Source organism: Eutrema salsugineum, unplaced genomic scaffold (assembly GCF_000478725.1).
Source record: "Eutrema salsugineum unplaced genomic scaffold, Eutsalg1_0 scaffold_8, whole genome shotgun sequence".
NCBI lineage: Eukaryota > Viridiplantae > Streptophyta > Magnoliopsida > Brassicales > Brassicaceae > Eutrema > Eutrema salsugineum.
In genome coordinates, this window is record NW_006256414.1 from 3,547,854 (window position 1) to 3,569,161 (window position 21,308).

Here is a 21,308-nt window from a genome sequence, read left to right on the forward strand (position 1 = left end):
TTGATTTTAAAAATCATGAGATTTATCAATTTTTTAAGATTTTTGTTGGATTTGTAAAGCTTAGAAAGAGTTTTGTGTATTTAAACAATCTACAAAATATTTTTAATATGACAGATTTTAAAAATCCAAAGGATATAGATAGTATTTTGAGAATCATGATTTATGAATTAAATTATAAAGAATCATTATGTCAATAACAATAGATTATAACAGAATCATAGAATCATTAAAATGCAAACTTTTTGAATAACAATAGATTTTGATTAGATTATAAAATTCATCATATCAATAACAACTGATTCTTATATCCTGTAAATGAATAACATTAGAATCTATTAAAAATATAAAAAAATCCACAAACCAATAACTATAGAATTTTAAACTCTAAAAATCTTTATAAATCAACTCCCCAATAACATCTTTTTAAATGTTTTTTGAAATTTTTTCTTTAGGTCGAACCCATCTTTTTTTCTGGGCCTAGATGATCTCTCCGAAATATAAATGGGCTGAAACCCAATACCAACAATAACCGAGTGGCAGACTGTCTCGCAAAATATGGCTCATCGCAAACCCATTCACAACCTCTGTTTATAGCTTTTGTTGAAGTATATCAATATTTTTCAACTATTAATGATAACGAAAGAGAGAGAAATTTCCAGAATCATTTAAAACGCAATACATATCACCTTGATTATATGGATAATGGATGCACAATAACAATACTCAAATTGCCAAATTGATAAACTAAAATAAGTAGACTGATATTTTTTTGTTTTTTTGTCGCCAAATACGTAGACTGATAATTTTCATATACAGACGATAGACTACTTGTGTAAAAAATAACTCAGAAAACATTTAGAAAAAAATTATATTTTGATCATTTGGAAAATTGCCATCAGGAGATCCAAACCTTCCGCTGACACAAAATAAAATTAAAAATTGCTTCAAATTATTCCATAATACTCTAAAAAACTAAAATGATTTATTAATTTTTTTATTGATCAATAATCAAAAAACCATACAGGAGACAGCTTTGCAAGTTCATCTCTCCTAAAATAGTCCACGTTCTTCCTCTTTCAGATTTCACCAGCTAAGCTCCTTAGATCTCTCCCCTTTTGATTACCCATGGCTCTCTAAATCTCACTCTCTATCTTCTTCCTCAATCCATTTTTTCGTTTCTCTCTCTCTTTACGATCTGCTTCAATGGAGGGAGGAGCCGATGGAACCGTTCGCGTCGGTGGTGTAAACGCCAAGCCTGGTCGCGGATTCGAATTGGAGACGGATGTGGCGGTTTCTTCTCCGGTGACTCGTCAGAAAGCCGCCGCTGCTAAACAGTTTATCGAGAATCATTACAAGAATTACTTGCAAGGTCTGCACGAACGAATGGAGAGGTTCGGAGAAAATTTGATGATGAATAATCTGATTTTCTGGTTGATCACAACGATTTTGGATAGATGTGTGTGATTTGATTGACTTGTGGTTGACTTGAAGAATTTTCTAAAATTTTGATTCAGATTTAGCTTTTTTTTGGGGAAGACGAGATTGATGTGTTATTGAATTTTTCTGTGTTGATATACAGACGCAGAGAGTTTCAGAGGAAAGTGCAAGAAGCTCAGTTACCTGTTGAAGAACAAGACGAAATGATGAGGAACCTTGCTCGTCGTGAAACTGAGTACATGAGGCTTCAGAGACGTAAAATTGGGATTGACGACTTTGAACTATTGACCGTCATCGGAAAAGGTGCCTTTGGTGAGGTACATAAAGATCTTAGATCAATGTTGGTTTCCTCTAGAAATTGACTTTGATTTGACATGTTATCAAGGCATTAAACTCTCCAGGATAATGTTAATAATCTCTGAAACTGTTTTTGGCAACTATATCTATCTCAGGTTAGATTATGCCGTTTGAGATCTACAGGAGAGGTTTACGCTATGAAGAAACTGAAAAAAACTGAGATGCTTAGCCGTGGACAGGTACATACTTTGCTTTTTCTTTGTTCACCATAGTCAAGTGAAAAGGGGAATCGTAAGATGTTTGAGAGTAGTAGTACTAGTAGCTGTAAGTGCACAATTGAGCTTGAGAAAAACTTGTTTCCTACCATTAGACTGCTTCAGTTCAGTTTTGAAAGTTTGATTTTTTTTCTCTCTAGGTTGAGCATGTAAGGTCTGAGAGGAACTTACTTGCAGAAGTTGACAGCCGTTACATTGTAAAGCTTTTCTACTCTTTTCAAGATTCTGAATGTTTGTATCTTATCATGGAGTATTTACCTGGGGGTGACATCATGACTTTACTCATGAGAGAAGACATTCTCTCTGAAGATGTTGCCCGCTTTTATATTGCGGAGAGCATTCTTGCTATCCATTCAATTCATCAACACAACTACGTTCACAGGTATATAACCTTTGAAATCATTTTCTTATTATGCCTAGTCATTCAGGGTGTTGGAGAAGATCTCTGCGAATATGTATTCTTTGGTTCTGGATTTGAGTTTGTTTCTTGTTCCCTGTAGGGATATCAAGCCTGATAATTTGATTCTTGACAAAAGTGGGCACTTGAAGCTTTCAGATTTTGGTTTATGTAAGCCACTGGATGATAAGTATTCTTCACTGCTATTAGAAGACAACGAAACGCTGTCTCAAGATTCAGAGAGCCAGCCAGGTAAACCAGACTCTGACGCACCCTGGCAAATGCCTAAAGAGCAGTTGCTGCAGTGGAAACGCAATCGCCGCGCGTTGGTATTTATGCTTGCTCTCTACTTAGATAACTCATTTTGCTGGAACTATAAACATCAATTACTACATTTAATATGTCTTGGGTAATCAAATATGATTATGTGTTTTGTCTTTCATTTTTATAGGCTTATTCAACTGTTGGAACTCTTGATTACATGGCTCCAGAAGTACTCTTAAAGAAAGGATATGGAATGGAATGTGACTGGTGGTCTCTCGGCGCAATTTTGTATGAGATGTTAGTTGGGTATCCCCCATTCTGTTCTGATGACCCCCGTATAACATGCCGCAAGGTAGGTGTATATAGCTTGTTAGTCATGCATTGTTGTTATCTACAATAGAAACATTCATGCTTGCTTAAAAGACTTGCACTTCTTTTCTCAGATTATTAATTGGAGGGTATGCTTGAAATTCCCTGAAGAACCAAAAATATCAGACGAAGCAAGGGACTTGATTTGTCGCTTGCTATGTGATGTTGATTCAAGGTTGGGAACCAGAGGTGTTGAGGAGATAAGGGTGAGACTTCTGAAAAGGATATTTATAGATACATTCCATTGTCCTCGGTTTCAGCCTTGTTATCAATTAAAATCGGTTTTGTTCATGTTTTCAGTCGCATCCGTGGTTCATCGGAACCCAATGGGACAAACTGTATGACATGGAGGCAGCTTTTAGACCCACTGTTGATGGAGAACTAGACACACAGAATTTTGAGAAGTTCCCTGACGTAAGTTGGCATAGAATCTGAAAATGCTTGTCATGACATGTTTCCCAAAAACTTGTTTGAAAACTGCTAAAATACAAACTTAAAGAGACGTCTGATATCTTGTAGGTTGAAGGATCACCATCCGAAGCACCACAAGTTGGTCCTTGGAGAAAGGTGACTCACTCCACTTGATTCCTAAAACTTAAATATCTGTTGCAAAACGATAAAGCTAGCAGATTTGTTTTGTTATGGTTAAAAAGTATCAACATGACAAAGGAAAAAACAAAAACTGTTTAAACGAGTTTGGATAGTAACTTTTGGATTGGTTGAGCAGATGTTGACGTCCAAGGACACCAACTTCATAGGATTTACATTTAAGAAGTCAGATATTACAAGATCAATGGAAAACACAGGTGACTCTTCATTCCTCTATTCTCTACTGCTTATATGTTTGCTTATAACTTGCTCTTAAGCTAATTTAAGAGAAGGTCGAATGGTTGATATAGATCTAAGTTTTAGCCGTGACATTGAAACGTAGGTGCGGACATGAAACCAAATGGTTCAGGGGAAGCCCCGTCGTTGATATCATTATTAGGTATGTAACAAAAGTTGTAAACCGTCACGGTCCCATTCATTTTTTTTTGTGAAACGCAAAACGAGTTTATTAGTTTTTGTGATATGTGAATATTTTTTCAGGTCGGATCAATATGGAAGAAGCTGAAGGTGGTGAGATAAACCAAAAGACATAGAGAAATACAAAAAGAATTGTTGATTTTTTCTTCCGTTTGCAGTTGTTTTGATCATTTGGCAGAGGGCAATGGAAGGCGATGGTAGTTTTTTTAACCACATGACTTATATGATGGTTTATAAAGACTTCTATTTGCTTTTCTTTTCATTTCCTGTATTTTTCTTTTTCTGTAACATATTTGTTTTTTTTTTTCTTTAATCTATAAGGGAAACTGTAAAGCATGGAAGAATAATTTTCGTAACATTTTTACACATAATTTTTATCAAATTGAAAGCATAGAAGTGAAAACTCGTTTCTCTGCCATACTTATCATCCATGTCTTGAAGATGAGCACTCGAAGGTAACGTAACCAGTAGAAGAAAAGGAAAATGAGGAAATAAATATTTTGATAAATGCCCCGATTTCACCTACTAGTTTTGCTTTGACCTAAGTAAATTATAAATCTAACCCCATTCTTTTAAATCAATGCTCCTGAGTCCTATTCCTAAAGTGTGAGAAAGCGCCGTGAAGCCGCAAATTGTCAAATTGAATGCATTTTTAAGGGGTTTGTTAAATTGATTTTTACTATTATGATTTTAGAAGTCTCATAATGTAAATATTTTTTTTTTTGGCAAACAATGTGAATATTTTAAATTTAGAAATAATTTTGGGTATTTTCTTAACTTAGAAAACCATAATAATTAGTTCAAAGCGTGAAAATAATATTAAGAATGTGATTAGTTGACCACACGAAGAAAACGCAAGTAGTAGTAATAAAATCATTAAGAAGAAAAAACGAGCCTTTAGTGGAAATTTTGACATTCATGGAAATATGAATTTGCCTAAATATTTGTAACGTATCAGAAAGTTTCCTCTGGCTTTACTTTACTTACTCGAGGAGAGAGAAATCTCTTCTCGTCAAAGTTCTAGATCTTTCTCTTGAGTTTTTCTCCGCCGATTTCGTCTCTTTAAGCCATGGTAAAAATTCTGCTTTCGTCTTCTTCTTTCACAGAGACTTCACTGTTTCTCTTGCACCGTTTTGGTTCCTATGGATTCTCTGCGAGTTTGGGTAGTATGACTTTTGGTTGCTGAGGAAAATCATCAGAAACAAAAAAAAAAGAAATGCATGCAAGAATTTACAAAAATTCAGATTTTGTAATTGTTGTTTTGTCTGCGATGAATTCGGAGTTTCTAAAAATTTTCTTTTTTCTGTATCACTCGCTCCATAATAGGATCATCTTAGATCTCTGTGAAATTTTTGTTCATGATAGCCGAAAAAGTCAGGAGTTTTCGCTTGAATTTGAAGCCATTGGAGCTAGTTTGAGTTGGTGATGTTGCTTGACTAAATTAACGCACTTCGAAATATTGGTTTACCTTATGGTTTTTATGGTTTTTATAATTGTTCAACATATGTGATGGTGCTACATTGATTCTGTTTCTGTGGCATGTTGAATTTTAAGATAAGTTTTGGAATCGAAGTAAGATGGAGAAGATGTTGTTTAGGGGTTTTGGGTTGATCTTTCTGAGCTTTGTATGTTCCATGTTTCATGATTATGAGGAAGTGATAAGTTATGCTTGAGTCTTGGATATTCTCACTCACTAGATGTTACACAAATTTCTTGTTTTGTGTGTTTCTTTTTGCGATAACAAATGTTTGCAATGTGATGTGAATGATAGCTTACTGTACTAATGCAGCAATGGATTGATTGTTATTGTGATACAGTTTCATGTTTCTAACTATTTTCAGCTCTCAAATGTTCTATCAGAAGCCTATTGTTCAGTTTCCATGTCCTAAGGACCATCCTTTTGATTGGTGGTTTGCAATCTCTCATAATTTTCATGCTTTCTTGTGTGGTTTTTTTTTTAATACAAAGGAATTGCCCCCAAAAGTGAAAAACATCTTGCTTCTGGATGCTGAAGGAAAGCGTATAGCGGTTAAGTATTACTCAGATGACTGGCCAACAAATACAGCAAAGGAAGCTTTCGAAAAAGCTGTCTTCACAAAGACTCAAAAAACGAATGCCAGGACTGAAGGTAGGAGTTTCCTCGTGAATCCTGTTTTAAATACTCAGTGCCTTGTTCACTATCTTTCATCAAATCTTTTCAAGCCTTGATTATGTCTGCATGGACTTGTAGTTGCGGTTTTGTCTCTTATCAACAAATTGCTAGTTCTTGATATGTAGTGGAAGTGACAGCACTGGAGAACAACATTATAGTGTACAAATTTGCGCAAGACCTTCATTTCTTTGTTACGGGAGGTGAAGAGGAAAACGAGCTTGTCTTAGCCAGTGTGCTTCAGGGACTCTTTGATGCAGTGAACCTCCTCCTTAGGTTTTGTCCAGTCATATCTTCGGATTATTGTTTCTACATTCCCAAATAAGCTCACAATATTTCGACCTTTCTTTTCTTTCAAACTCAAATTACAGAGGAAATGTTGATAAGAGGGAGGCATTGGACAACCTTGACCTCATCTTTTTATGCTTCGACGAAATTATAGATGGAGGGTAAGAAACATTTTCTCTTCCTTTTCACATTTCTTGAACCATTAGATACAATGAAGTGTTTCATAGGTTATGTATTCTAATACTAATCTTATATATCTCAGTATTGTTCTGGAGACGGATGCGAATGTGATTGCAGGAAAAGCAGGGATCAATAGCGTTGACCCTAATGCTCCTCTATCCGAGCAGGTACCAAACTCATTTTTTTACATCTTCTTGATACAAACCTTTAAAGGACAATATATTAACCTTCTCAAACTAAAGATTTTGATACATTTCTCTGCGGTTTTGTTTGCTTCACAGACGATAAGTCAGGCACTAGCGACTGCAAGAGAGCATTTCACAAAGTCACTTCTGAAATGATGTGTGTGTGTTGCTGTTTGGTTGGTTGCTTGTTGTTGTTGTTGTTGTCATTGTCTCGATATGAAGCGAAACTGTGAATGTGTGTTTCGTCCATTTGTTAGGCCATCTCCATTGCTGATCCCAAAAAGGTATCATAGCAATTGTTTAATTTTTTTTTTTCTCGGAACAGTGAAGAACCTGAATCCAAAAGTGAGCTCTATCCCTGAACCAATGAAATTGGGTTCATACGAATAAAATAATATTTTTTTTTTGATTTTAAAATTTTTTTTCGATTTAATTATGAAAATATTTTTAACACAAATTTACATTGTAAAACAAGTAATATTACATAGGTTTAGAATTTAAATTACAAATTATTCAAATTATGTTGTAAAAACATATAAAATGCAAATACAGAAAGTAGACGTATAATTAAAAGGCGTTTCTATTCCAAATTTAAGCCATATGTGTTCAACCAAATCAGCTTTCAATCGGTCATGAATTTTGTTGTCACGAACTTCGTTTCGAATACCGATCATATTGGTAATATTTGTGGACATATAAGTTGAATATGTTATATCGACTTCTGACGTTCTGCTTCCTTCTCCCTGTTGAAATTCTGATAGATTGTATTGAGTGTCGAATGGTCGTTCGTTTTCAACTATCATATTGTGTAATATGATATATGCCCACATGATCTTTCCTATTTTTTCCTTATCCCAAATAAGAGCTGGATTTTTAACAATGGCAAACCTGGCTTGTAAGACTCCGAAAGCCCGTTCGACATCTTTTTGTACACCTTCTTGGCATCGCGCAAATGTCTTGTCCTTTTCAGATTGTGGAAGTAGAATTGATTTGATAAAAGTTGCCCAATTTGGATAAATTCCGTCGGTTAGGTAATATGCCAGCTTGTACCTGTGTCCGTTGACATAGTATCTGACTTTAGGATCTCGGCCTTGTAATATGTCATCAAAAACAGGCGAACGGTCAAGAACATTGATATCATTTAAAGTACCTGAAGGTTCAAAAAAGCATGTCAAAACCACAGATCGTGTGATGCTACATCTTCTAACACAATTGTTGGTTTTCCTGAGCCCCGTGTATATTGCCCTTTCCAAGCTGTTGGACAATTTTTCCATTCCCAGTGCATGCAATTAATACTTCCGACCATCCCGGGAAAGCCCCTAACCTCCCCAACATCTAGCAGGTTCTTCAGATTTTCTGGTGTGGGTCTTCTAAGGTATTCATCCCCGAACAGACATATTATTCCTTCAGTGAATTTTTCCAAGCATTTGATTGCCGTACTTTCACCAAGACGAAGGTATTCATCAACTGCGTCAGCCGCACTTCCATAAAATATGGATTGCTGCCGTACATTTTTGTAATCCAGATAGGCTAAGCCTTCCTACAACATCTCTCCTTTGCTGAAAATATGGCACTTCATTTGATAGTCGTTCCACAATGTGCATGAACAATGGCTTGTTCATTCTAAACCGACGACGAAATATGTGGGAAAGATATGTAGTGTTTTCAGCGAAGTAGTCGTTCCATAATTGGGTGTGCCCTTGTTCTCGTTGTCTTTCAATATATGCCCTCTTCTTCTTCTTTGGTTTAGAACCGGCTTGTCGCTCAAGTAAAGCGTTGAAGGTGCTGTCAAATTTTTGATCAAACATGTCATCAAACTTTTCATCAAAACTCTCATCAAGACCATCATTGACGACACCATCATAAGGATTATATAGACCATCATTGCCACCATCATAAGGATTATACTGAGGATTATTAGAAGAAGAAGCCATAAAACTATATAAGAGAGAGTTTGGGTTTAGAAAAAAGCGAATGAGGGAAGTTTGGGTTATTGCAGAGGTTTGTTGGTTTACAAACAAAACGAATGAGGGGTTTTATAACAAGTTTGGGCAGAGTTTTTTATAACAAATGTCGAGTGTGATAATGTTACGACCAAATGCAGTTTCTCTATATAGATGTACAAGTAGATACAAAACATTTACAGAAAGTTGTGGATACAATAGATCACTAAAAATACATGGCTGTCGAGCCCTTGTACTATATGGTTTACAATATTTTGTGGACACAAAACATCTCTCCAAAATATATGGCTTAGTGATCACTAGCACCAACTCATAGAGGACCCATCTTCGAGCAACTTGCGCCTGACTTGTCACCACAACCTGTACGCCAATAGAAAACAAAATAGACATAAGACCCATTTTTCTTAGTAACATATATAAGAGACAACCAACAAGACATAAACATAACCGATTCACATTAACAACACCAAACAGCCATTAAGAGATGAAGATAACCGATTAATCTTAATGACCTAAAACAGCCATTAAGACATAGAACATACTAGTTCAGTGTACAGAAAACATAAACATGGAAACCAAGACGTACAGAAATATAAAACATAAAACACTAAGACTAAGACAAGAATTCTTTAATGAGTGATTCCCTTAGAGTTTTTTCACCCTCTGATAGTCTATATCCTCTTGCGAGTAAGTGCTCAAGCATTCTCTGCCTAGAGAGCATCTTTTTGTGTGCTATATCCTGTTGTTTTATTTCCCACATGTTCAACTCCCCGAACAGCCTTTTTACTCTTGGCTTTCTTGGCAGACTTCACACCAGGAGGCCGTACCTCTGCTGTCTCTTCTCCGTGACAACCAGGTTGAGCGGAATCTGGCTTAGATGAGTTATCATCTTCTTTTTCCGTTTTTTTTTATCAGCATCGTTTACAGCCGAGGATGAGCTCCACTTTTGGTCATGCCTCAGTTCCCTCCAGGCATGCTCAAGGCCATACTTAAACCCGTGATCATTGAGGAAGATTTGATGAGCATTCTTCATCACGTCGTTTTCGTTTTGGCCACTGCTTTGCTCTTTCAATGCTGCTTCATAGCTCCCTACAAACTTACATGTTTGATCATTGATACGGCCCCAACGCTGCTTACAGTGACTTTGAGTTCTGTTTTGATAGTCAGCTAAGAGTGGGCTCGAGTTGAATAAGTTTGTTATGCGGCTCCATGATCTTTGCTGGTGTTTAACCAAGAGAAGATCAGAACAACGTCTTCAGTTGGATGCCAGTTCCTCCTTGATGTCCGATCCTCACTCTGCTGGGTGCTAAACATTGGAACTTGTGAGGATGCAAGATCTACAGTCGGCGCGAATGACAAAGATATTTCTTCTTGGCTGTTTAGGAGGTTTAAAAAACTGTGGGAGTTACCATATGGGTTCGGTGAATCCATAGGAGGGTAAGAGAAGAAAGCTTGTTAGAAAGTACAACGTATGAACGGGCAAGAGAAGGGTTTTAAAAGTATGAACGGCTAAGACAAGGGTGTGGGACAGAAAAGGGGTATGAACGGCTAAGATAAGGTTTGAAAGTGTAAGAGACAAGGTTTTAGGCAATGTCTATATTATATAAGGATTACTCATTCTTGATTTTTAGGTTAGAGTTTTTGTTTTCGTGTGTTAAGTGTTATTTTAGTTTTGTTACTTTTGCAATGAATGAAGACGGACGCATTAACTCGTGAATTAAACAGATGTGAGCTTTGACAAGATTGGCTTTAACTTTCGACCTAACAACTATTTACCCTAACCTAAACCAGCAATATTGACAAGAAAGACCATTACTAACCACCTAACTAGTTTAAAAGCAATAACTACAAACTGACCTTGTTTAAACGCATGACCGCATTCTCGTTAGACTCCAACTATTAGGTTCCTTAGCCCATTTACTTCCATCAAAGACACCTCGCACAACAAACCAAGTCATCAGTAACCGAATACCACCTGAACAAAATATTAAACGAAGAAAAGACAAGTGTAATTACCTTTGTGTGCTTGGCTGCCTCGTACGCCATACCTGTCAGGGTCATACACCGAAATACGAAAGCAAAACGGAAGATATATACAAAGCAATAACAAAACAAAGGAAATAGATAGATGACATAAGTTTAGTGTCTTAACCAAGTCAACAAGGGCTTAAACAAGTAGCCAACAACATACAAAACATAGCCAACAACAGCCAACAGCAGTCAACAGCCGCTTAAACATGTAGCCAGTCAAAGCAGTTAAGACAACATGAATGAGATTGCCGCTATGACACAAAAAAACAAAGTAGCAGATAGTTATCACCTTGGTTAGCCATCTCCTGCTTCAGGGTTGACAGTTCACCTTGCAGCACCCTTAGTTCCTCACGTATTTCACCTTGCCTAACCATCTCTTGCTTCAGGGTTGATACTTCACCGTGCATCACCCTTAGCTCCTCACGTGTTTCTGCTTGGTTAGCCATCTCGCTCAAGTAAAGGTTGGAAACTTCTCCCTCAAGCTCCATTAGCTCCTCCCTTAGTCCTCCAATGCTCTGTACCGGAAGTGTTTGCAGCCCAAACATGTCTTCCTTTTGCTCTCGAATCCTCATGCCCAATTTACCGATCTCCTCTTCCACAGCCTCTTCCCACCACTTAAAGATATGCTCCGGTGTCTTCCACTGCACAAATGACTTAAGCTAAAATAAACCTTTTATATAACTTCCAAAAAAATTGACTAGCAAATGTAACCGATTAACTTACGTCATCTATCCAGTCAGGACACACAAAGAATTTGCGTCCATTACTGTCCGTCTCTGCATCTTTGGACACACATTTAACCTTCAGCTGTTTTCCGCAAAAACACTTCTCTAGTATGCCGTAGTTGGCATCACCGTAGGCCCACCGCAGGTCTTCAAGGGGTTCATCATCAAAGGAAGGCTCGCTGTAGCTTATAGGCATGATCTGCAATGAACAACAACGACCAAACTTAACGATGATGCACAAAAAAAAAGGTCTAAACAATGATCCAGAGTCTAAACGCAACCAAAATTCATCAAACGCATACAAGGAATACATGTAGAAAACGCCTCAAATCAAGCGATTCGAAAACCCACAAATTATCCCTTTTACAAAACCCTAATCTGCTTTGTATCAACACGCTAACAACTAGATAATCAATAAACTTCATCAAACGCATCAGTAACTACATGAAAAACCCCTTAAATCAATCGATAAAAAACCCCCAAATTTGGTCATTTACGAAACCCTAATTTGATTTATATCACCATATTCGAGATGTTACAAGCCGTTAACAACTGTTAATGAACACAATTCAATCAACCACAGACTCAGATGCTTTGATAAAACCCCTTAAATCCCAAAACCCAAAGAACTATAAATTTTTCCACAAACCCGAAACCCTAATTCTATCGAAATCATCGAAAACAAACATGAAACACCAAGCGAAGATAGCCTCGCGTACCTTGGTAACCAACCGGAGATGTTGCTCGGGATTCTCGGCTCCGGTTACGGCGATTTGCTTCGAGGAATTACCGGTCGCCGATTTCATCGCCTGCGGTGATGAGAGGAAAACTCGAGTGAAGTTTTGTCCTTGGTCGAAAAATGACCCCAAAATTTTTTATTCCCATTAAACCCACGCACCAATCATAACACGCCACGTACTCGATGATACTCGGATGATATGGGATCATCAGTATCAATACAATCATACCGTATCATTGGAAATGGACCGATTTTAATTAATTTTAACACAAAAAAACGCACGAACCCACTTATAAACCCGCTATAAACCCGCGATGGAGATGCTTTATAAGTAGAAGTTACTTTGGACTTTGGAGATAATTACAGTTAGTCCCACATTCCAAACAATTATGTGTTGGTTCACTCATTTTCAGTTTTTCACGAGTTAGATTCAGTCAAAGATATAAAACATAATTACTTATAGTGTGATTGGTAGGGTTGGAATCTTAATCATGAATAATATTAACTTCAACAAAAAAACTTTGATTTATATCGTTCCTTTTTCGTTTCTGTTTTTGATGTAGAAAATTATAGGTCCCAAATATAGGTTTATCAAATGTTGATCATAAAATAAGAATACAAACACTTTTCTTTTAATTCTTAAGTCTAATCTATTATCTTCATTTTGAGGCCTTTAAACACACAAAGGATCGACCCTACAAATAAGGAGATATGAAAGTGGGAAATGAGAAATGGGAAGTGGAGACTAGGTCCTGATTAGACAGAAATTAAAAGAGTTAATTAACAGTAAATTGTCAATTAATCGATCTCGTCAGAAAAGGTGAATACATTAAGGAATCTTTGTTGACAATTCTGTTGTTTTTAATCCAATAAATTGTTTTTTTTTTTCAGTCCCAAGTAGACATGGTTGTATATATATATTAAAAATGTTTAAAGAAGGAATAATCAACAAAAAAATGTAATTAAAAAAAAAAAGAAGAGAAGGATTACGTGAAATGTCGACATAATTGGCGTGTGCCTACAATATTCGGGGATTTTATACAATTCTCTCTTCGTCTCTAAAAGTCTAAACTCGTTGCCCAACTGCAAACTCCTATCACGATGTCGACATTTTCTTCAACAACTTGGTTTCGTCTGGATTCACCCTTTTGGACTTTCCGATTCTCATATTTAATTCAATCCTACGCAATCTCTCCACTTTTCATGATCCCGACGAAATCTTATACCCCTCAATGTTCCTCATCGATGTTCGTTCTCTCCGATTCTGATTTCAGACTTCGAATGGTTTTTTTCAGTTTGTGATTTTGATTGAATTGCGGGAAACTGATTCTGGGTTTTGATGATTAGGTTCTTTGGAAATTGCTTCCTCTTTACTTCTTCGGATCAGATAGAGATTCTCTCTCAGGTATTTCATCGAACACTTCGTCAACTATTTCCTCTGAAGTAAAGATTCATACTTTCGATTGATTTAATAGGGGATTCTCTAGGTTCTTGTAATTTCTCATCGATCGTAATTCAATTAACCTTGAATTCTCAGTCTTCAATTTGCTCGGATATGCTTGAATTGTTGCAATGGTCCTCTGTTTTGCTCTGATATGCTTGAATTGTTGTAATGTTCCTCTGTTTTGCTCTGATATGCTTGATTTTTTTGGCAATGGTCCTCTGTTCCAGCAACAGAGTCCATTTTGCAGATAGTTCCTGAGACAATGGCTGCTTCGTCTTCATCTAGCATCCTTTGCAACGCAGGAGAATCAGACCTTTGTCGAGACGATTCTGCTGCGTTTCTACTAAAACTAGTAGCCATTGCTTCAATTCTCATGGCCGGAGCTGCAGGTGTAGCTATACCACTCATTGGCAGGAACCGCCGGTTTCTTCAAACCGATGGTAGTCTCTTTGTGGCTGCTAAAGCCTTTGCAGCTGGTGTGATCCTATCCACTGGATTTGTTCACATGCTGGCTGGTGGCACAGAAGCGTTGACCAACCCTTGCTTACCTGATTTCCCTTGGTCTAAGTTTCCTTTTCCGGGGTTCTTTGCCATGGTTGCTGCTTTGATCACTCTACTTGTTGATTTCATGGGGACTCAGTACTATGAGAGGAAGCAAGAGAGGGAAGCTACTGATAAGTCTGATGAACAGCCTGGTTATGAACAGTCACCGAGTATTGTCGTTCCTGTGGTTGCTGAAGGAGCGAACGATGAGAAAGTGTTTGGAGAAGAAGACAATGGCGGGATTCACATTGTTGGTATTCATGCTCATGCTGCTCATCATAGACATAATCATCCTCAAGGTCATAATTCATGTGAGGGACACCGTAAAATCGACATTGGTCATGGACATGGACATGGTCACGGTCACGGACATGGACACGGACACGGGGGTTTGGATGTCGGAAGTGGAGCAAGGCATGTTGTTGTTTCTCAGGTACAAAGAAACCCTTTTTTTCTTGATTCTTGTAGAGGTTCTTGTAAGCGTTTGTGTTTTTGGTAATCTCGTCCTTGTTTGATATTGTTAGGTTTTGGAGCTTGGAATCGTATCACACTCGATCATCATTGGTATATCTCTTGGAGTATCACAATCTCCTTGCACAATCAGACCTTTAATCGCAGCACTATCGTTCCACCAATTCTTTGAAGGATTCGCGCTCGGTGGATGCATCTCCCAAGCACAGTTCAGGAACAAATCAGCGACCATAATGGCTTGTTTCTTCGCCCTCACGACACCGATAGGGATCGGTATTGGAACTGCAGTGGCGTCTTCTTTCAACTCTCACAGTGTTGGAGCATTGGTCACGGAAGGTATCTTGGATTCGCTCTCGGCAGGGATTCTTGTGTACATGGCTCTTGTGGATCTCATAGCTGCTGATTTCTTGAGTAAGAGAATGAGCTGTAACTTTAGGCTTCAAATTGTTTCTTATTTGATGTTGTTCCTCGGAGCTGGACTCATGTCTTCTCTTGCTATTTGGGCTTAGATTGTTAAAGACTCCATAGTTTCTGTTATAGCTAGCTATAGCTTTACGAGACAACATGTGTATAGTTCTAGAATTATCAATTCAACAATTTCTCGCGATTAAGGAATGCATTGTTTTGTATTTATACGACAATTTATTGATGAAAAATCCCATTTTTAATCATATTTTTAGCTTTTCATAAGATACAAAGTGCAAAAGCCTAGTCTTTAAAGATAATGTTTGTGAGCTTTTCTTCAAAAGTGTACCAGAAGTTGTATTACCACCACAAGTTTAAACTGTTATCCATTGATCATACCAAAAGGTGGGTCAAACCAAGAACAATTACAATAGACAACAATAGATTATAGTAAGTAACAACAAACTCAACCCCAAAATGTAAAACTTTTTTAAAAAAGACATGATTTTTATGAAACCATCAAAAAAGCTTTGCGCTTTTCAAACAATGTCTTCTTCTTTGTGGGTCTCAATGGTAACATCAGAAGTAGGATAAGCAGCACAAGTGAGAACAAATCCTTCACCAATCTGGTCGTCATCGAGGAAACTCTGGTCAGACTGGTCAACAGATCCAGTCACAACTTTACCGGCACAGCTCGAGCAAGAACCAGCACGGCAAGAGTAAGGAAGATCGATTCCGGCTTCCTCCGCCGCGTCGAGGACGTAAACGTCGTCGTCGCACTCAACCTCTTGCTCTCCTTCCGGTGTGATAAATTTGACCTTGTATGTAGCCATGGCTGTGACGCGTCCGCCGCGTGAGGTGGCTGATTTGAGACCGAAGAGGGATTGAGTGTTGCCTGATGGGAGGGAACGGAGGCTGATCGGAGCTGTTTGACGGCGGATGAAGGATGTTCCGACGATGGCGCTTGAGAGAGCTGTGGAAGCCATTTTTTCTGTGTTTTAGATTTTTAGATGATTTGAGAGATTTTTGGGTTTCTTCTCTCTGTGTTATGGCTTGTGGAAATGGCGTGGAGAGTGTGAAGGAGAAGAGAGAGGATTAAAAAGGTGGGATTGTTGTGGAATCCTATCTTCCACGTGGCGTTTATCGTGTGGATCGTTAGATTATCGTCTCTCTTTTTTTTTTGGTGATTTTGTGTTTTCTATTTGTGTGTGTATGAGTGATTGTGTTCGACACACTTTGCACTATCTTATTGTGGTGAGTTATTCGTGGTCTCACTTGGTACAGCGCACAGATTTATTTCTACTTCTTGTTTGTATCTAAAATAAATAACTCGTCATATGTTTTCTTTAAATTGTTAGAAAATGTCAACCAAGTGATATTTTTTATTTCTAAGATGAAAATGTATGAATTACAAGATTTGAGATAATGGAAAAAAGACCAAATTAGAAATTAAGTTTCTGAACCAACAATATCTCTGAATCCTAAATTAAATAGAGCAGATTCCACTTTACCAAAAGGGGGGAGATTAAACAAAAAAAAAAAGAAGAAGAAGAATGAAAACAAAAAGAACTCCCCCAAGCAAAAAAAAAAAAAAAGATATCAAGAAGAATATGATATAAGTTGGATTTTGAATCACCCATACAACCTTCTCCTCCACAATGATTCCCCACTTTCCCTTGTTTATAAATCTAAACCCGTAAGAGGCTTTCTCTCTAACAGACTTAACTGCCTCTACGATCCAACTTTACCGCTTTTTTTTTTTGGTTTGGTAATTTTCTCTCTAGTCGCACTTGATGTTTCTGTAGATCCTTCTAACAAACAGATTTGATCCTAAGAACCCAACAGCTCCTGCACAATTTTTCCAATTACCAAAACAATCTTCAGAAAATACCAAATCTTGTAGTGAGGCGAGAGAGTGAAACAAGAAAAGAAAAAAAACTAACCACAAAGGATTCCGAGGCCGAGACAGAACATCAAGGTGTATCCAAAGTAGAAGCTGGTCTGGAAAAACCCAAACATCTTGGTCTTTACGTAGTAGTAATAGATCGAGTATAAGTAGACATAAACAGCGGTCGAAGCAGCAGAGAAGAACGATGTCCATTGCCAGTGATAGTTCTCCGCATTCAACAAGAAATACGTCCCCACGATCGTCACACAAACGGTCACCACAACAAGTATCAAAAATACAAGAAGCATGAACCCGTATACATAGTATACCTGTCAATGAAACCCAACATCATCAAGAAATGTCACGGTACTTTTTTACACACAAGTCTCGGATTTGTAAAGATATTTTTGTTACCTTGTAATTCCAGAACGATGTGAAAACGAAGTACATTTCAATGAAGATGCTGCCAAAGGGTAAGAGACCTCCCATAAGAGAGACTACAGATGGAGTCAAGTACCACTTTTTCTCAGGGATTGGACGTGGGATTGTCTTCACACGGCATGGATTGTTTGGAGCACCACTCCAGTTTCTACCGACGACTGTCCCGAGGAGAGCGAGAGGGAACGAAATGAAACCCCAGATTACGAAAACCACCACCATTGTTCCGAAGGGAATAGCCGCAAGAGATCCGTAGAATATGGCGATTGTGTTTAGGAGGAATCCGATCCCGAAGCACAAGAATGGGAAGAGAGAAGCTGTGAGGATCATGCACTTGATCCAATGTTTACCTGAACAAACAAGCATAAGAGAATGAGTCTAGGGAAGGTATATTTATTGGAGAGCTTGCTGCATTCCAGATAGGAGGATATATAACGTACCCCCACTTCTTGAGTACATTCCACCACTCACATAACCAGAGATAAATGACGTCAGAGCGTAGCAAACAATGAAAGTTGTAACAATTGCGCCTCTCCTGAATAGAGTTAAACCAGGATAAGAGGTTTAAATGGCTAGAATGTTTTTATTCAAACAAAAGACAAACTCTTATTCCATGGGAAATAACAACATGAGAAGTTGACTGAAACTTAGAAGAGTGTAATACATACCCAACATAAAGTGTACCGATGATTGCCATTAATATGACAAGAAGAACAAGTAAAGCCAACTGTGCACCTGTACCAACAACAGCCGAGAGAAGAACCAGACTACGTGGTGGTCGGAACACATCTCCGTGTACGAGTTTCCATCCAGATTCTTCACTTACATCCCGTTCCTGTGCTCAATAATACCAATTGTCAGAAGTTGCTCCAAATTCTTTGCACTTAAAATGAAGGTAAAATTGACAAGTTGACATCATAATAGTAGTAGCAAGAGAACTTCTGAAGCCATTCTAGATATGAGGTTGAGGACACATTACCAGGCTCTCCAGGTCGTCGTCTTCCCGAGCATATTTCGCATAATCGTTTCTGAGAGTCCTCATTAATATCATTGAGACCAAACCAGTAAGGAAGATAACCATCATGAACGAGTTAAAGATGGAGAACCAATGGATCTGCATGATGAACAAATTCCTTAAAAACCCTCCAAGAAAAAAAATATTTTGAGACAAGGTTGTAGCAGTTTAATCAACGAGCAAGTAAAGGAGCATTCAGAGTAATATGTATCAAATTATGAAGCAAATATCAATTAAGGTCTGATAGCAGAAGGATAAAACCATAAGACATGCTATAATTTACCTGGTGCTCGAAGAATGGATAGTCTAGATAAACATCAAAACGACGAGCAAATGTGACATTGGTTGGAATCCAATTCACAGAATACGTCAAGTCCACCGTTCTCCCTGCTTCTAACGGCCTTGGGTTGTCTTGTGTAAGATTTACATGAATAATCTATGCAAAGAAAAAAAAAAGATCACGAGAAAGTTCATTTGAGATCTATAAGACTGCTTAATGGGAAAAAAAAAAAAACAACCAACCTGGTCTTTGTTGTATTTGATAATAATATTCTTATGAGTGTAAAGAACATGCTTGCCGTTTTCACTATTTTTACCAGGTGGCAGTTCGCCCACAAACCCTATAACAACAATGAGATAGTTAAAATTATGTTCAGAACCGAAATTGAAAATTGGATGTTTAAAGTGAATATAAGAAATCACATACCCCACAAAGGCAGATCATCTGAACTTGCATCCACGTACGCCATAAACATCATTTGTGACAAAAAGAAGCAAGACAAAAGATTAGCAAGCAAAGGATGCAAAAAAAATTAGTTACAGTGATGTACGAACAGTGAATGTACTGTGATATTGTTTGTAGTATTAGCTCATTTTCAACAACTGTTACTGCTCAGCAAGGTTAAGTTCCGTTGATAAGGCATAGCGATTTCCAATTTCAAAATATAACAAGCAGCAACATCTTTTACAATCGAGGGAATCAACTTTTCTGTGAGACTTTCTTCATCAGTAATGAGTACAAGTAAATGAAATACATACCCATAAATAATTCAAACCAGTAACTATTCTCGATGGCATCTTTGAAATGCTTGACCTTAGGTTCATCAAGTTCCAATTGACAGATCACGCTTCTGTCAACATTTTCTGGGAGTAAAACAGAAGAAGGCAATATAAATATTATGCAATCAAGATAACATTTTCGAAGAAATACTAACATAAGAATTGACATACTCAAGAATTTTATGTCTATCTGGCTGTCGATGAGCTCATTTCCCCCAAGAACCTCACCAAGACCACCCCATTTGTGAACGCTGTTCTCAGTTTTGCGGCAAAACGGGAGGCTGTAATAGTTATATGTTTCTTGTGGATTATTATAAGGGCCAACTTTGTTCACCCACAGAGTAACCTGCTCATCAGCTTGATACTGGAAAAGTAAAATCAGAAGACCAAATTTCATGACTTGGAAGAATTGAGAACAGATGGAGAAACGTAAGGGAATAAACCAAAACCCAGTGAGGATGACAGAGTCAATTATAAAGCCTAGAGTGACCCTAGACACATCGGCGCTCTTGTGGTGCAATATTTTGTTTGTTTAGACAAATCGACATAAAATGCAGATACAAAAATAGGAAGACATCATCCTCTGGTAGAAAAGTGGAAACCATTACAAATCTTGTCGCTGCAACACTATCAACTCCGCAAAAGTATAGGGCTGTGATTTAAGGAAGGGTACTTTTCTCTAGCTAGATTACAAGATTACTACTGTTAATGCATGATCTGCTTTATCAAAAAATCACACCAAAGGGGAAAAAAAGTCGAAACAGCAGTCAAGGTTGAACTAAATACTTATTTTAAGAGTAAACGTCATAAGAAATCTCAAGGGGGGGAATGGCAGCCTGAAGGCAACGTCTTGCAGCTCCAGATCACTAATTCTAAAATAAAACAAGAAACCAGAACAATTTTCTATCCAAAACTGGCCATAATCAAAGGAATACCTTAGAAACATTTGACGCTTATTGCTCACAGCCCTAAAATCTATCAAAACTAGATAACATACGTAAAACATCATCATTAAAAAAGCTAGACCTAATTGAAGGAGCATATTTCAGTTCCAATGCTCTCTACTAAAAGTCGCAAATTGAACAATGATCACACCACAGATCATCCACTGACAATGATCGTTACAATCATTAAGCAGTAACTGGACTCAGGACGACTCAAATCACCCAAAAAATAGATACCATATCAAAACCTAACTCATAATGTCGCAAAAAAATAAATAAATAAACCTACAACACAGTGGAGAAGCTACTTGCTCGAATTGCAAGGAAAATATAATCAGCTGGATCAAGCCTCCAATCCCGAAAAATTAACAGATCCGAGTCAAAAAAAATGAATACATAACAACATGCAACAGCGAGATCTACGAGCAAAGAACTCGAATCTAGCTACAGCTAAGAAAAGAAAACGGTAGCCACTAGAGATTCTCTAACCTTGTGATCTGACTCAGAGGCCAAAGCCGGAGAGAGAAGAAGGAAGACGCAAGCGACGACGGAGAAAAGAGATTGGACGGTGGAGGAAGACGGCATGTCGGAATCCGGCGAAGAATCAGATCTGAGGGAGACGACAGAGACCGACGGTGATTGAGAAGTGTTAGACCAATGACTCGTCTCAGAGATACGATTCAGGTGGCATAAATGTTATATGATGTTACAAATTTATGAGCTCTTTAATTATTTTCCTCGGATGCGAGCGATCGAAGCGAAAGCGTGACCAGAG

At 37.7% G+C, this 21,308-nt stretch overlaps 5 protein-coding genes across 6 annotated transcripts; 3 read left to right on the forward strand and 2 right to left on the reverse strand.

Annotated features, from left to right (window-relative positions):
* The first annotated feature begins 999 nt into the window (after nt 1–999).
* On the forward strand, nt 1,000–4,468 carry LOC18010115 (serine/threonine-protein kinase tricorner). The gene is made up of 12 exons (XM_006392025.2): nt 1,000–1,391; nt 1,580–1,754; nt 1,890–1,973; nt 2,150–2,391; nt 2,510–2,735; nt 2,858–3,022; nt 3,114–3,245; nt 3,340–3,453; nt 3,559–3,606; nt 3,767–3,845; nt 3,971–4,027; nt 4,129–4,468. The coding sequence occupies exons 1-12, from the start codon at nt 1,204–1,206 to the stop codon at nt 4,179–4,181; spliced, it is 1,563 nt and encodes a 520-aa protein (XP_006392087.1). The 5' UTR covers nt 1,000–1,203; the 3' UTR covers nt 4,182–4,468.
* Nucleotides 4,469–4,964: 496 nt separating this feature from the next.
* LOC18010097 (coatomer subunit zeta-1) lies at nt 4,965–7,279 on the forward strand. The gene is made up of 6 exons (XM_006392026.2): nt 4,965–5,137; nt 6,034–6,193; nt 6,343–6,490; nt 6,586–6,663; nt 6,765–6,849; nt 6,964–7,279. Exons 1-6 carry the CDS (start codon nt 5,135–5,137, stop codon nt 7,021–7,023), a joined length of 534 nt encoding a protein of 177 aa, XP_006392088.1. The 5' UTR covers nt 4,965–5,134; the 3' UTR covers nt 7,024–7,279.
* A 6,145-nt stretch (nt 7,280–13,424) lies between these two features.
* Nucleotides 13,425–15,438, forward strand: LOC18010144 (fe(2+) transport protein 3, chloroplastic). 2 transcript variants are annotated; one of them, XM_006392027.2, is made up of 4 exons: nt 13,425–13,573; nt 13,674–13,731; nt 13,998–14,746; nt 14,838–15,438. In XM_006392027.2, the coding sequence occupies exons 1-4, from the start codon at nt 13,559–13,561 to the stop codon at nt 15,291–15,293; spliced, it is 1,278 nt and encodes a 425-aa protein (XP_006392089.1). In that variant the 5' UTR covers nt 13,425–13,558; the 3' UTR covers nt 15,294–15,438. The 2 variants fall into 2 exon arrangements, with proteins under 2 accessions (XP_006392089.1, XP_024016177.1); XM_024160409.1 differs by having other exon boundaries at nt 14,004–14,746.
* Nucleotides 15,439–15,549: 111 nt separating this feature from the next.
* On the reverse strand, nt 15,550–16,278 carry LOC18010044 (ferredoxin-2, chloroplastic). Its single transcript, XM_006392028.2, has one exon. The coding sequence runs from the start codon at nt 16,173–16,175 to the stop codon at nt 15,729–15,731; it is 447 nt and encodes a 148-aa protein (XP_006392090.1). The 5' UTR covers nt 16,176–16,278; the 3' UTR covers nt 15,550–15,728.
* A 334-nt stretch (nt 16,279–16,612) lies between these two features.
* LOC18010170 (transmembrane 9 superfamily member 1) lies at nt 16,613–21,308 on the reverse strand. The gene is made up of 12 exons (XM_006392030.2): nt 21,023–21,308; nt 19,761–19,953; nt 19,569–19,673; nt 19,237–19,254; nt 19,053–19,150; nt 18,814–18,966; nt 18,495–18,629; nt 18,184–18,350; nt 17,956–18,050; nt 17,492–17,865; nt 17,133–17,406; nt 16,613–17,037 (listed from the first exon to the last, which is right to left on the reverse strand). The coding sequence occupies exons 1-12, from the start codon at nt 21,116–21,118 to the stop codon at nt 16,970–16,972; spliced, it is 1,776 nt and encodes a 591-aa protein (XP_006392092.1). The 5' UTR covers nt 21,119–21,308; the 3' UTR covers nt 16,613–16,969.

Coding starts and splice junctions, on each gene's coding strand:
- LOC18010115 (XM_006392025.2), top strand. CDS start 1,204: ATGGAGGGAGGAGCCGATGGAACCGTTCGCGTCGGTGGTGTAAACGCC. Junction 2,392..2,509: donor CAACACAACTACGTTCACAG/GTATATAACCTT, acceptor TGTTCCCTGTAG/GGATATCAAGCCTGATAATT. Junction 3,846..3,970: donor AAGATCAATGGAAAACACAG/GTGACTCTTCAT, acceptor ATTGAAACGTAG/GTGCGGACATGAAACCAAAT.
- LOC18010097 (XM_006392026.2), top strand. Junction 6,664..6,764: donor GACGAAATTATAGATGGAGG/GTAAGAAACATT, acceptor TATATATCTCAG/TATTGTTCTGGAGACGGATG. Junction 6,850..6,963: donor ATGCTCCTCTATCCGAGCAG/GTACCAAACTCA, acceptor TTTGCTTCACAG/ACGATAAGTCAGGCACTAGC.
- LOC18010144 (XM_006392027.2), top strand. Junction 13,732..13,997: donor AGATAGAGATTCTCTCTCAG/GTATTTCATCGA, acceptor CCTCTGTTCCAG/CAACAGAGTCCATTTTGCAG. Junction 14,747..14,837: donor GGCATGTTGTTGTTTCTCAG/GTACAAAGAAAC, acceptor TGATATTGTTAG/GTTTTGGAGCTTGGAATCGT.
- LOC18010044 (XM_006392028.2), bottom strand. CDS start 16,175: ATGGCTTCCACAGCTCTCTCAAGCGCCATCGTCGGAACATCCTTCATC.
- LOC18010170 (XM_006392030.2), bottom strand. CDS start 21,118: ATGCCGTCTTCCTCCACCGTCCAATCTCTTTTCTCCGTCGTCGCTTGC. Junction 18,967..19,052: donor TCAAATACAACAAAGACCAG/GTTGGTTGTTTT, acceptor TTCTTTGCATAG/ATTATTCATGTAAATCTTAC. Junction 17,866..17,955: donor AATGTACTCAAGAAGTGGGG/GTACGTTATATA, acceptor TTGTTTGTTCAG/GTAAACATTGGATCAAGTGC.